The sequence below is a fragment of the Gekko japonicus genome, unplaced genomic scaffold, assembly GCF_001447785.1.
Source record: "Gekko japonicus isolate JY-2015 unplaced genomic scaffold, Gekko_japonicus_V1.1 scaffold1947, whole genome shotgun sequence".
In the NCBI taxonomy this organism is placed as follows: Eukaryota; Metazoa; Chordata; class Lepidosauria; order Squamata; family Gekkonidae; genus Gekko; species Gekko japonicus.
This window is the reverse complement of record NW_015159772.1, coordinates 218,310-239,531: the sequence shown is the minus strand read 5'-3', so window position 1 is coordinate 239,531 and position 21,222 is coordinate 218,310. Positions and strand designations below refer to the sequence as shown.

At 46.8% G+C, this 21,222-nt stretch overlaps 1 protein-coding gene across 1 annotated transcript in view; it reads right to left on the bottom strand.

Annotated features, from left to right (window-relative positions):
- The window catches only part of CEP63 (centrosomal protein 63kDa), a 60,941-nt gene that overhangs the window by 14,908 nt on the left and 24,811 nt on the right, over positions 1-21,222 (bottom strand). The window contains exons 6-8 of the mRNA XM_015406642.1: positions 16,032-16,145; positions 3,309-3,542; positions 1,618-1,763 (exon numbers count right to left, since the gene is read on the bottom strand). Of these exons, the coding sequence (XP_015262128.1) occupies positions 1,618-1,763; positions 3,309-3,542; positions 16,032-16,145 (494 nt within the window). The remainder of the gene's footprint in view (positions 1-1,617; positions 1,764-3,308; positions 3,543-16,031; positions 16,146-21,222) is intronic.

Genomic DNA, 21,222 nt, shown 5'->3' with positions numbered 1-21,222 from the left:
TTTGATCGTCTTGCTCCAAAATGGTAAATTTTACAGTAGTCTATAAATACCCATGTCAGCTGGATTCAGAAATGTTTCGAAGCAGCTGGCAGAAAGCCCTCTAACAAAAAAAAAGTATCCACTACTTGGCTGACCTAATTGGCCCATCCATTACAGATCAATGTCACAAGCAGTGAAGGACAAGGGTTGAGGGGGTAAATAATATACAAACTTCCCCAAGCACCTAGTCTGCATCCCCAAGTGAAACTGGCTGAAATATATCCATACAATGGTAATCAATGGGTGCCTCAAGGATTTCAGATACAACCAAAATAACATCCAAGTTAGATTGGATGCAAATACTGTATCCACAAAGTGCTTTGCAAAAAAGGTCACAGCAGAGTACTGATGATACCCATTGGATCCTGTGAAGGACTTTTAGTCAATTTTTAACTGGAAAGCACCCCTGTTCAGTGACTGCAGATACAACATTAGCAGAGAAGTAAGCTTCATAATACCAGCTCTGCAAAAAAATAATAATGAAAAAAGTGGTATTCGGCTAGAGTCAGCCTGGGTCTTCTATTACTAATGGTATTAGGGCATATTTATTACAAATTTAGCAGCCAGCTACAGTTTTTATAGCTAACATACCACAAGAAAATTCCAAAAGTGTGCAAATGAGAACTTCTAAATAACCAAAGTATCCAGGGACATTGAGGATGCAGACCTTATTTTCTATATACTACTTCCCAAAGATGACATATTTCTTATCTATGAGAATTTTTGGGTTTATCATCTACCTGCCCTCAAGGTGAGTCACCTCAGCTTGTATACTGGCTTTGTTCTTATGTTCATGATCTAGCTGCAGGGATACATGCTCCAACTCTGGCTCATGCTGGTAGATTTCTTGTGCTCCCTCACTGCTCTGCAGATGCTCCTCCAGTGACCTGTACAGGAACACAGATCAGTCCCTACAAACCGGACGGAGGGAGGCAAGCAGGCTCAATCCCAGTATTATTCCCATACAATTTCTGCTATTGGACAGTGCTCAGCAAAAGCCCAAGTTCCAGGGCTCTGAATTTGCTCAGTGATTACCTTGGTAAGCATGAAGCTGAGAGCAACAGGCCTTCATCTTTCTCCTTTCAAACCTGGGAATTTGTATCCGAAGCTCAGAATTACCTCAAATACTTTGCCCCTTTTGCCTGGGGTGAAGGGCAAGGTCAGTGGCAAACAAAAATCGGGCTTGCAGCCAAGAACATGAATTCCAACATTAATTCTTCTAACAGAGTGCAATGAAATGTAGCAAGTCTATCAGTTATCTCAGAGGAGATGGGCCTCCCATAGAAGAAGCTGTCAGTTTCAAAGACATTTTATGCTCTGCTAAGACCTTCTTAAATGGACTGCATATGAGACTAGTCTGCTTATGTTTCTGTTTGCATGTTGTTGGATCAAAGGCTAATTCTAGTGGGGTTTTTTCATATTTAGAAAGGTGTGGGCAGTCTTTTTTGGACTTGGAATGGGGAAACAAATTCAGACTCCAAAGTAAAGAACCAGATGCTTGCCCTGGGGAGGAGAACCTATCCCAGGTTATAGGCAAAAGCTAATGATCTGGTTACATTTAGATGTCAAGGACCATACCTGATGACAGCTTCTTTGTTGTGCAAGGTTTCAGTCAGCCTGGATATCTCCTCCTGCAACTGCTCATGTTGAATCTTAAAGGTGTTGACAAAGTCCTCCTGAGACAGAAGTGTGGCCCTAAGTTCCATCTTCTCCTCATGTAAAACCTTTAAAGAAGTTGGAAATGACTGATACATACACACAATGAACAGGGTCAAGATTACAGATTTGAATTAGGTATTGGTGTGTATATTGGTGCACAGGTAGTGTGCCTGTAACGTGCGTCAAGTTCAACTCCTGCCTTTGGATCGAGGTTGTCCTTCCCTCCTGCTATCAAATGCTGTTTCTCAATGTGATAGAAGGCTCCCACACAAGAATAACAGGAAGTCCATCTCTCCTTATATATAAAAGCATTTTGGTGTGAGACTCACCTGAACATTTCACACGCCTCCCTACCCTTTGAGTCCCTGACCTGTTGCTCAGCAGGGGGGCCAATGCCCTGGCTGCATTGCCTCCCTCCATCTCCTCGCCCCCGCCCACAGACCCCCCCCCCAGGCAGCCTCTCGCCCTCAGTCTGCGCGGGGCCGCCAGGTGGAATGGACGCTCCGGCGCTCGGATGTGTACGAGCATCAGCTCAATCCTACCACTGCCACACCATTCCTCATCACCCCAGGCAGCCTCCAGGTAGCTGGGCACTCTGCCACCGCCGCGCGAGACCTCCAACCGCCCCCGCCTCACCTTTCCCTGCTCCACTGCCACCGCAGCCGGGTGCAGGGAGGCCTACTCAGGCCCCCTCCACCGCCGCCGCACCCCAGTACAACAACACTGACTCACAGCCGCATCCCAGCCGGGTGGGGGTTGAACAGCCACCGCTTCACTCGCCTCTCTTCCGTCTTCGCCAGCCCCTGCCCCTGCCTTCTGCATCCGCTTGGCGGCCTCCCGGAGGGCCGGGTGGCATGGGGCCTCTCCGCCGGTGCCTCCAGCAGCCGGGGGGGGAGGAGTCAGGCTGGCCAACTTGACCCACCAACGCCTTCATCCCGGCATGGGAGGACCGTGCCTAGCCTCCACCTGCGGGGGTCTCGAGCCGGTCGCCTTGGCCCGCCATGGCCGCGTGCCTTCGCCCCATCACTGCTGGGCCGCCCAGAGTGGCCGGGTGCCCATTTATGCCCCCCGCCTGGTTGCAGAGGCCTCGGGTGGAGCGGGGGAGGGCGGCGGGAGCGCGCCTGCCACCACTGCAGGCCCATTTACAGTGCCCCCAGCTTCAGCGGCCACAGGGGGCAGGTGGAGGGCAGTGGCGCCAGTGTGCTAGCCACCAGGGCCCCATTTGCAACACCCCCCGCTTCAGAGGCCTCAGGGGAGTTTGTGTGGGGCCGCTGCAGTGGTGCGCTAGCCGCCACAGGCCCATTTACACCGCCTCCCCCACTGCAGAGCCCTCGGGGGAATGGGTGGAGGGAGGCGCGCAAGCCAGAAAGTGGCCGGGGAGATCCTTTAAAGCTCTCCCCATCCATTCTCCTGCCCTCCTGCCGAGGCCAGCGAGCGGGAGACGCCAGCCAGAGGCCCCCCGCCCCCTCCTGGCCCACCCACCCCTCACCCGGGAACTATTGCTAGCGCCCATCACATTCCTGTCCGCAACGGGCCTTTTCTCCTAGTTTAGCATACTGCCATTTCTTACAGACTGTTTATTACCATTCCCAAGAAATTCACACACTCACCTCCAGTGAGTTCTGGGAAAGTCTCATCTCATCTTGAAGTCTTTGTTGTTCCTCCAGTATCTTCCGGTTGACATCATTCAAATCATCCACTCTCATATTCAACCTCTCTATTTCCAATTCATTAGCACAGATAGTGTCATTGGCTCTTTCCAGCTTACTCTTTAAATGCTGGATTTCAGACTGGCTTGCCAGCTCTACAGATTCAAACATTTGTTTCCGATTGCAAAGCTGAGACTGTAAACAAAGAGAATGTTATGTTAAATCTAAGCAACATACTACAACACTAAACATAAAGCATGGCTCAAATATGAAGTCATTATTGTCTACACAATTTAACAGGTAACTTTTGGTTACCACTTGTTTCCACTGTAGAGATACAGGTAAAGGTTCCCTTGCTCGAAAGCCAGTCGAATCCGACTCTAGGGTTGCGGTGCTCATCTCCGTTTCAAAGCCGAAGAGCCAGCGCTGTCCGAAGACGTTTCCGTGGTCATGTGGCCGGCATGACTAAACACCAAGGCGCACGGAACGCTGTTACCTTCCCACCAAAGTGGTACCTATTTATCTACTTGCAATTTCTTGCTTTCGAACTGCTAGGTTGGCAGGAGAGAGATACAGAGTCATGGCTAAATGCTCAGCACAGGAGCAGCCAAGTAAGGAACTCCAGATCTCCAACCAAGTAGGTACTGTTTGATTTTCCTTCTGCTTTTCCTTCTTGCTTGTTTTTTGGTACTATGCTTCCCACACAACACAGCTTCAGCTACTATTGTGTTCTCTCTTTTTTCCAAATGGTAACTCCCTCCACCAGAACTTAGTAATCTTCTCAGCATCCCCTGTGGTCTGAAATAAGGACTGGATCCAGGAAATGACCATGAGCACACAGCTAAGGTGGCTACTGAAGGGCATCACCTCTCTGACATCCTCTTCTCTATCCATTCCACCTCTTTCAGTTTTTTCCTTCCACTTTTGGTATTTTCCCCCCAACCATTATGGCAACCAACTACCCTCCATCCCCAAATATCAGTCCCATTTGTTAGCTCTTCCCACTCCTGCTTCCCTTTCCTTACCCTCCACAACTGCCACTCTATAACCCAGAAGATGATGACCCTACATTATCATGTCTGCTCTCAATCCCTCCAGCTAGCTGCCCTCATCAAAACACTGATCTCTTCTTTCCATAAATTTCTAGTTCCGGGTCCACCACCATCCCACAGCTTCTCGGCTTTCAAAGATTAATTTGTAGGACACTACTAACCTCTGAAACATCAAACTGCTGTCCCATATCTCTCCCTTCACCCTTGGCTCACTAAAAGTGATTTAAGACTTTCTTCCTCTCTAAAAATGCTCTGTCTTCCTGGTAATTTCAGCATTCATCTTCATAATCCTGTTGACTAAGTTGCTTCCATTCCTATCTCTTTCTTCAGTTTCCACTTTTGACACAACTCCCCTATGCACTGTATTGAACACAATGTTGGTCTCATCTTTATCAAGAACTACTCACACCTCTGTTGTGGAACATCCTTTGCTAAGAATGCCTGTTGCCTTTTAGTTATCATTTCTTTTCTCCTCCATCACACCTGCTAACACCTTAGACACTATAGTACCTGTCTTCAACCATCTCTGTTCTTAACTCACTTGGCCACCTCCCAGTCCACCATTCATCCCTCTCACTTCTTCCTCTGAGAAAAGGACATCTTGCTGGGTGTTTCCCACCCTATCCTTAGGGAGGCAGGAACCAAAACTTCACTTCCTGCTCTCTAGGTAGGACCACTGTTCCTCTAAGCTGAGTTAGTGTGAGCTAGCTCCCAGTTTTTTAGCCTCCAGCTCACACATTTTGGTCTTAGCTCAGGAAGGATGGCTCCAGAGCAAACCAGTTTAATACAGTAGTCAAATGGCTCGCTCACAACTTTAATGCCAGTAGCTCACAAAGTAAAATTTTTGCTCACATGACTTAGAGGGAACATTGGGTGGGACACGCCCCTCAGCTCAGTTTTGTTCCTGCCTTGATAGGGAGAGCAGCAAGTAGTCAGCAAGTATTCTATGCCTTTTTTTTTCTAATTCCCAAAAACGTCTACTTTATTCACCCATCTCCGTATCCTGCCTTCTCTGCCTTCCTCTCCAACTCTCTCCCTTGCCCACTCGCCTTACCCACTCTTCTTTCCCCCCTCCTTTCATCTTGCCCGACGCTCTGGCTGGGGATGTCAGGCTGGGAGGACTCGGATGGCTTCTTCTCAGAGTCCAAGGGGGACGGAGCTCTGCTGCCTACACAAGACCCCACATCCAAGGGGAAAGTCATGTCCTCTTCTGCTGCTGTGGCAGCGGCGCCATCAGCGCCAAAGACGAAGCGTGCCAAAAAATGGTCATACTCCTCGTTGACGGAATGCACAGTGGGCACCATTTTGAATAAGGCGGCAAAATGAAAACCCCCTGAGGGAACGGGAGGGCTGCGGGGCAGCTATAGCTGCTTCCATAAGCCAGGACACAAATGCAGATGGCGTGTCGTCCATTCCCAATGCTCAAGTGCCTATGGAGACAGATCCCAAGATCACCCATTCTCCTATGGGTCCACCTGTGAGTAACCCCGACAGAGGCGGAAGTGCGCTACTGACTCCTGAAGTCATGCAATTCTTCAGGCGGGCCATGAGGGAAGAAATCTCTGTTCTCCAACGCAGTTCCCATACTGGGGATATGGGTCCCTGCCCCTCCCATTCCTCCACTAGTTGTTGCCCTCAGGGAGGTCTGGATAGAAACCACCCAGAGAAGAGAAGACTTTCCTGGCCAACTAAGGGTGCGGTCAGACGGCATGCTGGGAGTGATTTAAATTGCTCCGGTCCCGATACGTGTTTTTTTTTACCTGGAGAATCGTGATCACACTCACCTCCTTGTTCCAGATCGCTGCGTACCCACATCGCTCCCCACCGTTCACACGTGGGAGCGTGCGTCGGTGTTTTTTTCTTCTTCTCTCAGTTTGGGCATGCGCACAGGCGGCCATCTGTAGAATTCCACTTCAACCCAACTACTGTAACACTTCCCTTTAAACTTTTACCCCGAAACAGGCCTCCATGCAGCGCTGTAGCTAGGGATTTTGGGGGGAGGGGGCCAAGGAAGGGCCGGCAGCTAACCCAGCCCAGGGCATCTTGCGATCTGCACTGGAAGAAGGCACAAGCACCAAATGACGCTCTCCTTGTGTCTCCTCTCCTCTTCTAAGCCCTACCTCCAGGTCACTCGGCTGCGGTGCATGTGTATGCAGGGACGTTGGGGAAAATGTTCTGCATGCTCTCTTTCTCTCTCACACACACATTGGGGAGGTGGCACATCCGCATGGGCATGCTCGGTGGCTCCCTAACAAAGGCAATCGAGGGATTGTTCGCAATGCCCCACAAGGACTCCCCGGTGGCTGGTGCATCCACCCGTTCAACTCCCTCCTGGCTTTCCCCGGAGGAATCATTGTTTCGCAAGTGCCCGGCAGTCTGAGCGTGTAAGGAGCTGGCAGGCTGGGCTCCATTGTCAGAGCGGGAGAGGTTGTGGCGGGGAGCGAAGGGGTTAGGGTTTGGGGGGAGGGCGACTCAGGAACCCTCTCCGGGTCTTACAGAAGCACCTCCCAGGCAGGAAATGCTCCGGCCACAGCAAAAAATGCTGAAAGTCTCTCTGGAGGCGCGCCGCGCTTCCCTCGAGCTTGTTTCACACCTGGCAGCGGCAGCAGCTCCTTTCATGGTGGGGCTTGAACTCTTTGCAATCCCCCCCCCGCTCCTTTGCTTTGAGCAGCTGGTGTCTTAAAAGGCACTGGGGGAGGCGACATCCGGAAAAAGCAGCAGAGCGGCCCTGAGCGTAGCTGGCATGACCAGAAAGCCAGCAAGGCATGGCTGCTAGAGAGCCTCCATGTTCAAAGGGAGAAAGCAGGGTGCCTCCTCCTCCTCATGGGAGCCTGGCCGGCCGTGGCAGGGAGAGAGGCAGGCAGGCAGGCACCCAGGAGGGAGGCGTGGCGGTGGGTGGCAGGTGTCCCCACTCAGCAGCCCTCCCCTCTAACCTCCCAGCAGCAGCAAGGACAGCCAGGGCAGCAGCAAGCAGCATGGTGTCACCAGCTGCTGGGCTGAGGGCAGCAACAGTGGGGGGGGAGAGCTGAGTATGGGGAGGGGCCTGTACAAACCGCGGGGTCTGCCTCTGTAAGATCCCAAACTCATCTAACCAACAAAACTAGGCACCATTTAAACATTGTTTTTAATAATACAGGAGCGGAGCTCCGCCTGTGCGCGTATCGCCAACGCTAAAATAAAATGGCAGGTGAAGAGTGGAAGCCTCAGGCTTCCACGCAGAAGTGGCTCGACACCATAGGAGCGATCAGACATCAGAAAAGTGTGGCTAGAACCCGAGAATCAGAAAAACACCACCTGGGGACCTGGTAACAAAATACTCCATTTTAAAGGGGGTTTGAGCCGGAAAGCAATGGCTGGGGACGGTGCGCAGATGTTGGGTGTGTGAACGTGGATATAAAATCCGTTACTGAAGCATGCCGAAAGCGGACTCAATGGCTCGTCTGAACACACCCTAAAGCGGCTAGAAAAGAACACTTTTGCACTATGAGGGACGATCCCCAGTGGGACTTCTCACAGACTGGGGACAGGGAAGAAAGGGAATTTCTATCAGATGAGGAGGTGGAAGAGGAGATGGATGTGCCAGAACTTTCTATGAGATTTTTCAAGTCTGAGGACTATCAGTACTTACTCAGAAAGACTATGTCTGCCTTAGAACTTTTACCTAAACCCAAGCCAGACGATCCCACTAACTCTGACCCCGGTGATGGGTCCCGACCAAGAGGGAGGAAAGATTATTTCCCAAGAACCCCAGGGGTGGAGAAGGTTTTCCTTTCCATTAATTTCTAGAAAAATTCTAGAAAAAAAGCCTATGGCTAACAAGCATTGCCCTCCTAATGTTAAGAAACTGTATCCCCCTAGTGGATGCTCTGATTACTGCATTCCAAACAGCAGGCCGGCTTTCTGAAGACGGTGAAGGCATGATGCGGGACAGCCTGGATAGAAAAGCAGAGTTCGATTACGCAAGGCTCATGAGGCCACAGCCATGGCCATCACAGCAACAGCCAAAGCCACGGTAGTACAACAAACAGGACCACGGTGTATAATAGCTAGTAAAACAGTAAATCACCGTGTACAATTAAACAATATTCGTTGGTTTTTATATGCAAAGTTTAGAATTCAATTATTAACAAAATTACAACAATAACACTACAATATGCAATATAAAGCTTAGCCGTACATACAGAGGAATACAGTACTAGTTACAGACAAACGACGGAGTTCTAGTACACTATCCGTTTGCGTGTCCCTCTTCAGGTTTGTCATTCTGTAATTATTTCTTCAATAGAATGAAGTGCTGCAAGCCATATTTCAAAATGCTAATTCTTATACAATTTTTTTATTACGCTACCGCGCTTAGATTCTGGTGACTGGGGAGCTCCTATAGCAAGCTCTAATGTGACTGGGTCTACTGAGGGAAGCTTAGCCAATTATTATGCGTACATCAAAAAATAGTATAAGAATTAGCATTTTGAAATATGGCATGCACCACTTCATTCTAATGAAGAAATAATTACAGAATGACAAACCTGAAGAGGGACACGCAAACGGATAGTGTACTAGAACTCCGTCGTTTGTCTGTAACTAGTACTGTATTCCTCTGTATGTACAGCTAAGCTTTATATTACATATTGTAGTGTTATTGTTGTAATTTTGTTAATAATTGAATTCTAAACATTGCTTATAAAAACCAACAAATATTGTTTAATTGTACACGGTGATTTACTGTTTTACTAACAGCCACGGTAGTGGCAAGGGCCTCTATTGCCTGGTCCAAGAAGATGGTCCAGCTTATTTCTCCAACAAGCGCTTAGCTGAGAGAGCGAATAGACTTCTCCAGGCTTTATTATTCTCCGCTGATGCCACTCTCGATGCCATGATTTTTTCCTCCAGGGCTTTGGCCTCCACTGTTGCCACCAGAAGAACCCTCTGGCTCTGAGCTTGGCAGGCTGATCTCCATGCCAAGGCCATCGTCACAGCGTACCCTTTTCAGGGTGACTGCCTTTTTGGAGATGCATTAGACAAGATACTCATCAAAACAAAGGATTAAAAAAGGCAATGCCCAGATCCCTGGGCAGACCAGATAGGAGGGGCCCTGGAAATTTTTCCTTTCGAGGTCAACGATCCTCTTACAGGTTTAATAGAGATGGCAGACGTTCATCTTGGGAAACTTCCAGACAGAACTTCAGAAGGACCCCCTTCCACAACAGACCAGGCAGACCCTTCTCATCCAGGGATGACAAATCAGGAAGAGACAACAAGACACCAAAGACATGACTTTGTGTCAGCGCTGGGGGGGCGGGGCGTCTGCTTCTTTTTCATCAGACTTGAGTCGAGTCCAATGCAGACACCTGGTCACAGGAGATCACCGGCAAGGGCTACTCCATCGAATTCCTAAGCAGACCTCCGGACTGCTTTGTCCCCTCACCAATGATAAAAGACCTAGTCAAGCTGAAGAAGACCTTGGATGCCATCCATCATCTTGCCAGCATTCTAGCTATCGAGGCTATTCCCCCAGAGGAGAGGGAACAAGGCATCTATTCCATCTTCTTTACCGTTCCCAAGCGAAATGGAAGCTGGAGGGCCATTCTGGACTTAAAATTCCTAAACAAATTTGTGAAATTGATTAGTTTCCGAATGGAGACTCTTTGTTCCATTGCAGAGGCCCTTCAGCTGGGAGAGTTCCTAACATCAATTGACCTCACAAAGGCGTACCTCCATGTTCCCATCTTCGGTGGTCACAGGCGGTTTCTAAGATTTTGCGTTCAGGGTCAACACTGGCAGTTCAGGACACTGTCCTTCAGGCTATCAACTGCCCCCAGAGTCTTCTCCAAGATCTTGATTCATCCCATTGTTCTTCTAAGAGAAAAGGGTGTACATGTCCACCCTTATCTGGACGATCTGCTGATCCACTCAGCCTCATGCCTCAAGTCCGCTCAAGATACAAAGATCACCATCCAATGTCTACAGACGCACAGTTTCTTGGTGAATCTTCAGAAGAGTTGTCTTGTTCCATCTCAAATCATCGAGAATTTAGGGGTGATCCTGGACACATCCCTAAACTATATGTTCCTACCCAACTCCAAGGCAGAAAAGATACGCGACCTTTGCTGACAGGTCACCAGGAGCAGACAGTCTTCTATCATGACTCTTGCCAAACTGATGGGTCTATTCATTCCCTGCAAAGACACGGTTCCTTGGGCCCGACTACACGCGAGACCGCTGCAGCAACTCCTGCGACCCTTCTAGCTCAGGATTATGAGACAGGACGATGCGTCTATCGAAATCTCTTCCAAGGTGAAGTCCAGCCTCACCTGGTGGGCCAAACCACCACACCTTCTTCAGGGACGTGTGTATTATGTGATGGAGTGGAGGCAAATTGTCACAGATGCCAGTCTACAGGGTTGGGGTGCAGTCTACCTCAGCACCCCAACACAGGGCCCGTGATCCAAGGAGGAACAGAAGCTCCTGATAAATCTCTTAGAACTAAGAGCCATCAGACTGGCACTTCTTCATTTTTGTACTCAAGTTGCTGTCCATCATGTTTTGATCAGAATAGACAACATTGCCTCCAAATCTTATATAAACAATCAAGGAGGCTTCAGGTCTTTGTATCTTCGCCAGGAGGCATCACGGCTTTTTCTCTGGGCATCAATGAGATCGCTCCCCGATGCCCTCTGCATCCTCACTCTAGGCTGGCTCCTTGGTTTACCAAGGAGTTGCAGCTGATGAAGCGAAGGCTAAGACGGCTAGAGAGACAGCAGCGATGCGCCCGCGATGAAGTCAAAAGAACATCTTATAGGACGTATATGAGCTCCTATGAGGTGGCAGTCAGAGAATTATGCGAGCTCATGCCCAGCCCAATTATTTAGAATAATTTGTTCTATGACTGTTCTGCCACAAGGCAGACCAAATGTTAGGGAATTGGACACTGGCTGTGAGGCCTTTGAGAGCTACTTTGCAGATAAAATCCTGTCGCTCCGCCATGACCTCCCCACCACAGTTGAGACAGTAAGTGAACTCGAGGCTCCATGCATGTCTTCTAGTCAGGTTATGGATTATTTCAGTCTGCTCAGCCTGGAAGAAGTTGACAAACTGCTCTTAACTGTATGCCCTACCACGTGCTGCCTTGGCCCGTGCCCATCATGGCTAATTAAAGCTGGCCGTGATGGGTTTCGAGATGCCCTAAGGGAGATTATCAACAAGTCCCTCTCGGAAGAACAGGTCCCTAGGGCACTCAAGGAAGCTGTGGTTCGTCCCCTCCTGAAAAAGCAGACCCTCTGGATCTGGCCAAATTGGCTAATTACCGGCCGGTCTCCAATCTGCCCTATTAGGGCAAAATAATTGAGAGGGCTGTGGCAATTCAGCTACAGAGCTTTTTGGATGACACTTCCATTCTAGATCCTTTCTACCACCTCTGGCTGATTAGGCAGTTGGTTCTCTTCCTCGAATGCAACGACTTGGTGACAGTGATCCATGCGATGGTCACCTCGAGATTGGACTACTGTAATGCTCTCTACATGGGGCTGCCCTTGACCCAAATCCAGAAGCTACACCTAGTGCAATATGCTGAAGCCAGGCTTCTGATGGGCCTCCCTATGCCGGACAACATCCAGCCTGTGCTGAAAGCACTGTACTGGCTGCTGATAGAATACCAAATTTACTTCGTGCTGGTACTTACCTTTAAAGCCCTTTATAGTCAGCGGCCACATACCTGAGATAATGCCTTTCCCCAATGCTCCCCAGAGAGCACTGCGCTTAGGGTCACAAAATGGATTGGCCTCCCAGATCCTAAAGATGCCAGGCTGGCCACAACCAGGGCCAGGGCCTTCTCAGTGGTAGCTCCGTACTGGTAGAATGAGCTCCCAGAAGAGATCAGGGCCCTCAGGATCTTTTACATTTCTGCAGGGCCCGCAAGATGGAGCTCTTCCACCAGGCCTTTGACTAAGGAGCCACACCAAATAACATCAAATAACTGAGAAGTGACAGTGCCCTGGTCCTTGGCTTACCACCAGCAGCCTGTGCTCTTGCCTAAATATAGAGACCAAGATGAGCCAACCACCAACATAGATCTGATTACAACACTAGTATTGGTTTTGCCTTCTGTAAGCATTCTTATAAGTACCTGATTACTTACTAGCACTTTATGATAATGTAGAGTTTTATTATTTGTTTTAAGATTGTATATAATTTGTTACCTATATGTTTAATCTCTTTGTAAGCTGCTCTGAGCCCGCTCCGGCAGGGAGGGCAGGGTATAAATTGAATAAATAAATAAAGTTATTCATGAATTCTTTCATTTCTCAACAGTTTTCTGCACTGCATCCACAAGCATTTTTCCCCTTGTCCTCTTCTTCCATTGCTTTCTCAACTCCTTCTAGCATGAGCTGTGCCATGTTGAATCCCACAATATCCATCACCTCTACTTTCATTGTCTAATGTTTTAAGAGGTTAATTATGTTTCTATACTTTGTGGAAGATTTCACCAAAGCATTTTTACTCTTAGGAACAAAGTCCTTAAAGTACTTCATACCTAAACTGAAAACAATCTGTCTTCTCACTGGGAAGTCATCATGTTTCCCCAAAAATGCAGTAATGAAAACAGAAAAACACAAACTACATTCACAAAAATCAAAGAAATACTGACTTTACTGACCAATTTTTAAAAAAACTTACAAATTACTGACCAAGATGAAAAAATTGACTTTTACTGATTTTACTGACCATTTCCCACCCCTGGGAGCGTAACACCTCAGATATCACAATTGCAGGGGGGGAAATGAGAAACAGAGTTTGGATCATTGACACTGCAATCGCTGCAGACAGCAGAGTAGAAAAGAAAGAACAGAAGATCATAAAATACCAAGACTTACAAATGGAGCGCCTCTGGGAGAAGAAAGATTCAGGTGGGTAGCTGTGTTGGTCTGAAGCAGTAAAATAAAGGGTGAGTCAACAAAGTTTTATTCTAAGTATAAGCTTCTGTGTGCAAGCACACCGTCAGACACAAGTGTGCTTGCACATGAAAGCTTATACTTTGAATAAAACCTTTTTGGTCTGCCACTGGATTCAAACTTTGTTCTGGGAGAAGAAGGTTACCATTATGCCAGTTGTCATTGGAGCCCTGGAGCAGTGCCCAGAAGTCTCAAGAAATACCTGGACATTAAACATGTAACACCAGCTCAGCCTCAGAAGACACCGTTGCTTGGAACAGCAAGAATCCTGTGAAGATACGTCTGCAATTTCCAAGGACTTGGCTAGATCTTGAATTGCAGAACACCATCTACCAGTCAAATATTTGACTGTGACAATTCATAATAATACTTTTATCAACCCACCCAATATATGACTATGACTGAGCTAAATCTTTGGCTGTTCATATTCAAATCCATCATCTTAAATCCCATTTCAATAGACCAAACAGACAGTTAACTACTGAGGGACAGGCAACTATTACTAACCCTGACTTCTCCACAGTTTAGTTTCTTCAGGGAGTGTCAAGTTTAGAAATACATAGGATCCAGAAAGTGTCACTGCACTTTGAAAGGATAAGGACAGGACAGCAACATCTTGCCTCTGTAGTCATGTTCTGAATCCCTCTGAAGCCTAGTGCGACTGAAGGGTAGAGTCCCACCTTCTCCTTCCCACTCCTGCAGCTGTACTGGATTTTTAGAGGTGCTCCAAGCACCTCTAATAATAGACACAACAGGGGTGAGGCCTTATCGTCTTCCCCAACTCCAAGCCAAGGAGAGACAGGACTCATTCACACAGTTATGGTGGGCTTCATAGGCATTCCCAGTATGATACCATAGGCAATGGCATAACCCTTTCTTCTGGCAAAGAGCAGGGCTGAATACCATGGCCAGCCAAAATCTGTGGACCCTGAATATATCGCAGATTGAAGATTTCACTAACTCTTAGAAGGGTGCCAATTTTAATAGATACAAGGGGCATCCTGCTATTAGAAAAGTTACCGATACTTTAATTAGAAGTACTTTTTGAAATTGATGTTCTGTATATAATAGCAGACAAGAGAATATTACATGTTATGTTCCTGATCTGTCTGATAGCTCATAAATTCACAGTTTTCCTCACACCGCTCACCTATCAGCTTAACAAGGAAGCTGAAATTGCCAACATTTCTGTGCTTCAGAGAACATAGTAAAAAGCTGACACTGCACAGAAAGCAGATGTGGTTATGGCAGCCAACAAGGCAACCCTCCACCATTTTGGCGAAAATGTGTAGGGAAGCCTCCTGGGATGGAACAAGGGAAGAAAATGTTCTTTAAGGCACGTGAATGAGCTTAAATGAAAGGTATTTAGTTCTATTTTTGTCTGCCTGACTTGTACGTGTTGAGCATGACACTACTTCTGGAGAAAAGGCGTGTCAAGGGCTTTGCAAGAGCAGCTTCTCCAATTGCAGCAAAGGTTATCAAAGGAATCTAGCACTCTTTCTCTGTAGGGATGGTCACCATAACTGACACATGGGATAGGGCAAAAGCATATATGGAATCTGCAGACCTTGCCCCCATCAGCTATCACAGGAAAATAAAAAGCAGACATATGATCCTTTGTGCCAGATGGCTCTTCTTCCCTTTTTTCCAGCTGAGGCTTGCAGGCCAATGTAAGTGCACACTGTTTTTAACTGCAGATACTTATCTAAAGTCCTACAACCAATCCTACAAACGTGTTCCTTCAAACAACCATTTTGATTTCAATATGGCTTATTTTCAATTAGTTGTGCATATGACAGCCCTAGGCACACCCAGACTACTTTGGAAATTAAAACCCTATTTCTTATTTTTCTGCTGACCTGTCATCAAAGCAGCATGCCAACCAAGGCTCCAAGGAAGTCTGCTTTCAGAAGACTGCGCTATCAAGCATATACACACACTGCTGCAACAAGGCATTTCTCTCAAAAGGCTCACACTTTGTCCAAACAAATCTGCCACCACAAAGCTACCATCAGTGTCAACTTCAATCCCATCACTGCCAACTTCTGCCAGGCAGAACTTCGATTCAACAGCAACTCTGGAGTCCATTAAGTGCAAAGCTCCCAGCAAGAGCTTCTTATCAGTGTCTCTGCGGTGACTGTGTCAAGGCAGGCCTCTTCACAGCTGGCACCTGATCGGTTAAACTAAACTAAGCTACAGCAGCGCTACCCTCAATGAACGGATTAATTTTCCTAAAACAGCAGAGGCTTTGTGGTCTTGTTCCATGAGACATAAACAGCAGAACAAAGGAATTTACACTCCTCTGGTTATCTTGCCACATAAACATTTTGTAGAAAATGCTATTTTTTTAAACTCCTCATGTATATCGTATGATGCCTGGACTATCTGAAGGCATACAGCTTTGAACAAAATAGCATCTTTAAAATTTCATTCTATGTAATTGCCCCCTGCAAAGTCTTTCCATGGCCTTTCCTGTGGGGGGACTTAACAACAGAGGGGAGTATTTACCTTCCAGCAGCTGAACAGATTTCAGATTATCTCCCAGCTATGAGTACATATTGAACAAGACAGGGTCATGAGATTCAAGGTCATTTGCGTAGCAACCTGAACTGAGGCTCAGCAGATTGCCATAAATCCTTTCTCCAGCCTTCCAAGGCAAACAACTCATCATCCATTAACTGTACCTGAATGAGCTCGGACTGCTCAGCCAAAGCCTTCCTCTGCGTTTCCAGCGATGCCACTTGCTGCTGGTAATGCAAACGCTGTTTCTCCCAATCTAGAGATTTTTGGCGGAACTCCTGTAAAAACAATTGCAATTTACTATCCACATAGGGGTAGTATATGTTATTTTCTCCTTGTCCTCTCTCCTTCATAACCTTACATACTTTTACCCACAGCAGGAATCCCATTTAGCCAGCCATCTGATGCAACCATTCAGAAGAATCACTGTGCTTTTATATTAGTTCCCACCCCCCAGGGTTAAAATCCTGATGTCAATTGCTGCTTGTATGGATGCTGAACACTTAACAGATTCAGGACTGCCTTGACAGATTTGCTGCCAAGGAGTTAAATGTTCCATTTTCTAAAGAGGCTGCTACACAAAACACAAATAGCTTGCAAGCAGAGTAGAATATCAAGCAATAATAATGGATCAAGAAACCACACACTACTGATATTACCAAACACTTAGAAACACATCTGAATTTGTCATGGTAGAAAGGCAAAGGGGATCTTGAAAGCCAGAACATTCATCCAAAGATCTCTCACCAAGAATGAGAGGAAAGCCCATGCACACTAGCCAACGCTTTGAGTTTTTAGCTACTACATACTGCTTACTTTCAACATTTACCAGAGTTTAGTAGAATCTGCTAAGGGCCTTTCAATACAATCAGCTGTTTCTGTAATGTGTACTTATTTATTTTCCATTTGTTGTGCACAGGCACACATCATTATCCAAGCTAGTGCCTGAGTTGTACGCATATAATCTTTTCCAAGTGTTCAAAGCAAAATACCTGGGAAAATACAGCACTTTGCCTCATGTGATGTATTGGTTTCTATTGCTCTTTTGGTTTCTTGTCATGAATGTTAGTACTTCAAATGAAGTAGTACTAACTTTACCAGGTTCATCTGGACAAACTCTAGTAATATATCAGGCCATGTCTATAAATGCAGTAGAATGTGTGTGTCACATTTTTAATGCTCCCTCATGTAAAAACACCTTGCTAATAAAATAGCATAAATGGGGAACCTGCAAGAACTTGCAGGGGTCATCTCATTATCTCCTGCATCCCTCACTGCCACTATTTCCTCTTTCCTTTCCCATGTAGCCACCATAGCCCTTTCTCTTTTCCTGCTTCCCAATCTCCAGCCAACCCACATTTATATTCCGCCATCTTCAACTTTCCCTTCTTTTCTACTCCTGGCAGCCTCTTTCCTGGGAAAAGTCTAGCCGAAGTGCACAGTGGCCTCCAGAGCCAGGCCACACTCAGGGATGCAGTGGCCTCCAGCACTGGACCCAGCCTGCTTCCTTCTTTCCTTCTCACCCACCAGCCAAGCTAACCTTAGCTGCCTATGCGTCCTCACGCTTTCTCTCCATCCCTATCTCTGACAGCCTCTCCCCAGGAAAAGTCTGACTTGGCTGCATGGTGGCCAGCAGTGGGCCAGGACAGGCTGGGCTGAGTTCTGTGTTGGCTGCCACTGCTAGGCCAGTTGTGCGGGTAGTGAGTTTCTGGCAGTCACCGCTGGGCCTGTCCTGGTGAGTTCCCCCTCCATCAGGGGGCATGTCAGGAAAGGGGAGAAGATTTTCTAGTGCTGTTCCAGGTGCCCAGTTCATTCCTTGCTTCCCCTATCCCCACAGGTTTGTTTTAGAGAAACCAAGGCTTTGCAGTATTGTAATAGTTTCCTAGCAATCCCAAACAGCCTGAGAGTTCTGTGAGAATTCTTTTCTTAAAGCTCAAGGCATTGTTTTTGCTATCTGGGGGACTGTTAATCCCCCTATTTTGTTTTTTAGATTTCAGATTTTTTTTTGAAACCTTGTGACTTTCTTTGGGTTAGCAGAGGAATCCCCCTGGTCTGTCCCTCAGTTCATTTTATTTATTTATTTATTTATTGAATTTATCAACCACCCTCCTCAGTTGAACCAAGCTCAGGGCGGTGTCCAACACAATTATATAAAACATCAATAAAACAAAGATTTACACAAGTCAATAAAAATATGATAGTCTGATGCATCGCTTGTCTACATTAACTACAGATGGTGCTAAAATCCTTGCTTGTCTACATTAACTACAAATGGCACTAAAATCCTAACAGCAGTGCTATCTCATGGGGAATGGGGGGGGGGGGATGGGAAATGGGAGTGCCAAGAGGGAACTGTCACTGTCCTTGACCAAATGCCTGGGGGAACATCACTGCCTTGCACACCCTGTGGAACTGTAAAATACCCCACAGGGCCCAGATGTTATTCGACACAGTTCCTCCACATTGTTGCCAGGGCAGAGAAGGCCCTGGCTCTGTCTCTTGGGCCAGGGACCAGCAGTAAGTTCTTATCTTTCTAGCATAATGCTCTGGGGGTATACCATAAAATGTGGTCTTGGAGGTACATAAGTCCCTAACCATTAAGGGCTTTAAAGGTCAGCACCATAACCTTGAATCTGATCCGATACTCCACCGGAAGCCAATGCAACTTGTGCAGCACTGGATGGATATGCGCTGTGCAAGGCATCCGCATAAGGAACCATACTGCTGCATTTTGTACCAGTTGGAGTTTCCGTGTCAGCTGCAAGGGTAGGCCCACATAGAGTGTGTTGCAGTAATCCAATCTGGAGCTGACCGTTGCATGGATTACAGTGGCTAGGTCAGGGCGGGACAAGTAGGGGGCCAGTTGCCTAGCCTGGCGCAGATGGTAAAATATTTGTGACCTGGGCCTTCATTGTCAAGGAGGCATCCAGGATCACACCCAGACTCCTGACAGTAAGTGTCCATCTCAAGGGCACAACATCAAGGGCTGGATGTTGGCACCCCAACCTGGAGTCTTCCCGGCACAGCCACAAAACCTCTGCCTTAGAAGGATTCAGTCTCAGCCGACTCTGTTTTAACCATCCCACCACAACCTCCAACTCCTCTACAAGATTTTCTGCGGTGGTATCTGGCCGCCCGTCCATCAACAGATAAAGCTGTGTATCATCAGCGTACTGATGACACCCCAGCCTGAACCTCCACACCAGTTGGGCAAGAGGGTGCATATAGATATTAAATAATATTGGAGAAAGGATTGCCCCTTGGGGGAACGGGGAACCCACATATTAAGGGGTACCTTGGCGATATCCTCACTCCCAGAACCACCCTTGTCCCTGACCTTGGAGAAATGAGGTAAGCCACTGCAAGACTACCCCCGACTCCTATGCCGGCAAGGAAGTGGGTCAAAAGATCATGATCGACTGTGTCAAACACTGCTGTGAGATCTAATAACACCAGCAGTGCTGACCCGTCTCGATCCACCTGTTTGCGGACCTTATCTGTGAGGTCAACCAAAGCTGTCTCTGTTCTCATGGCTGGGGCAGAAGCCAGACTGGAATGGATCCAGGACCAATGTGTCATCTAGGAAGCTCTGGAGCTGCTCTGCAACCACTCTCTCAATTACCTTGCCCAAGAATAAAAGATTCGATACTGGATGGTAATTGAAGGGATCCAAGGGATCCAAAGTTGGCTTCTTCAAGAGTAGGACAACCACAGCCTCCTTCAATCCCTCTGGGTAGACCCTCAAATCTAGTTACAGATTTATAATATACACCAGAGGGCCCAATATCCTCCCACCATCGGCTTTCACCAGCCATGAGGGACATGGGTCCAAGAGGCATGTGGTCAGCCCAACAGAACCCAGGTTCCTGTTGATATTGGCTTGGGAGAGCCTGCTGAAGCTGTCAAAGACTCAATCCAAAAATGGCCAAGGGGCCTCCAGTTCATATACTGTATCAATGAACTTTCGCAGCTCTATTGATCATATCCTCTATATGCACTTTGGGTATAGATATACTGACATCAGTAACAGAGGTTCTAGCTTTGCTTTTTGCATGTTGTGCTAGTTTTCTATTTACAGGGTTATTACTGGTAAAGGGGAACTTTAAAAATGTAATCCTGTCCATGCCACAACCTCAGCCTTCTTTCACCCGATTAGCACTGCATTGTGCTGTACATACACACCAGGCATGACAATATCCCTCATCCAGTCATTTTCCTGTCTCTCCTCCTTTATTACCACAGCCTACCTTTTCCACTACAAAGTTATATTAATGTGTATGGAGAAAGGAGTTTTGAGCAAATTCTGTTTTTTTAAAAAAACAACAACACTGGATCACATGCTGCAAGTGTTCATCAGAAACAAAGTTCAGTACCAACACAAGCGATGAAGCGCTAATGAAACTAGACAAGGAGCTACAGCAGTGACAGCCTTCGTGCAGAATGCTCCATGCAAATTATCCTGCTGATACTTTTACCATTTTCCCCCCTTCCTCTCACTCATGCTGCTAAATGGTGCAATAATGCACTGGTTATTGGCAAATGTTTCAAAAGCTGCTTGGAACTTGTTATCTGTTCTGGAAGAAGCAATTCATTAATATAGGCAGTTAATTATAAACAAACTCAACACACTTTTAAGCAGTGTTCATTAACAATCTACAGCTTATTTTAACAAGCCTTTCAAATTGAGTCTTGACAAGATAAGTGATCAAAAACACCATTCACTCTCTTACCAATATCACTGTAGAAAAAAGCATACATGTACTACCTTGTCTTACAACAAGAGTTCTATTAATCCCAAACAGCCTAGGAGGGTTTGTTTTGGAATGTCAAGTATCTTGAAATCAGGATAGCATCCCAGACTTCATCTTCTCTTAAGCTTTATAACACAGGCGGGATGTGTGCATATAAAGTGCCATCAAACCACAGCCAACTCATGGTGATCCCAGCAAGGGGCTTTTAAGGCAAGTGAGAAGCAGAGGTGGTCTGCCATTGCCTTCCTCTGCAGAGTCTTCCTCGGTGGTCTCCCTTCCAAGTATCCACCCTCCTTAGCTTCTGAGATCTGATGAAACTAACCTATACCATGCCATCTTCCCTCCCATCAGGCAGGATACATAGATATAAATGCAAAGCAACTTAAATCACAGATTTAAATCAAGTTTCCCATTTTGTAAGTCTTTTACATAGAAAACAGGATTTAAATCAGTGCATTTGACAGAAAGTAATTGGTTCACACTTAACAGACCATAAGAGTAGGCTTAATACTTCTACTAAATTCAGACTTTATTTTAAACCACATTATTCACTAAAATGGACATATACTGCAAAGGATTTCTTAAAAAAAAAAAGCACCTTTCT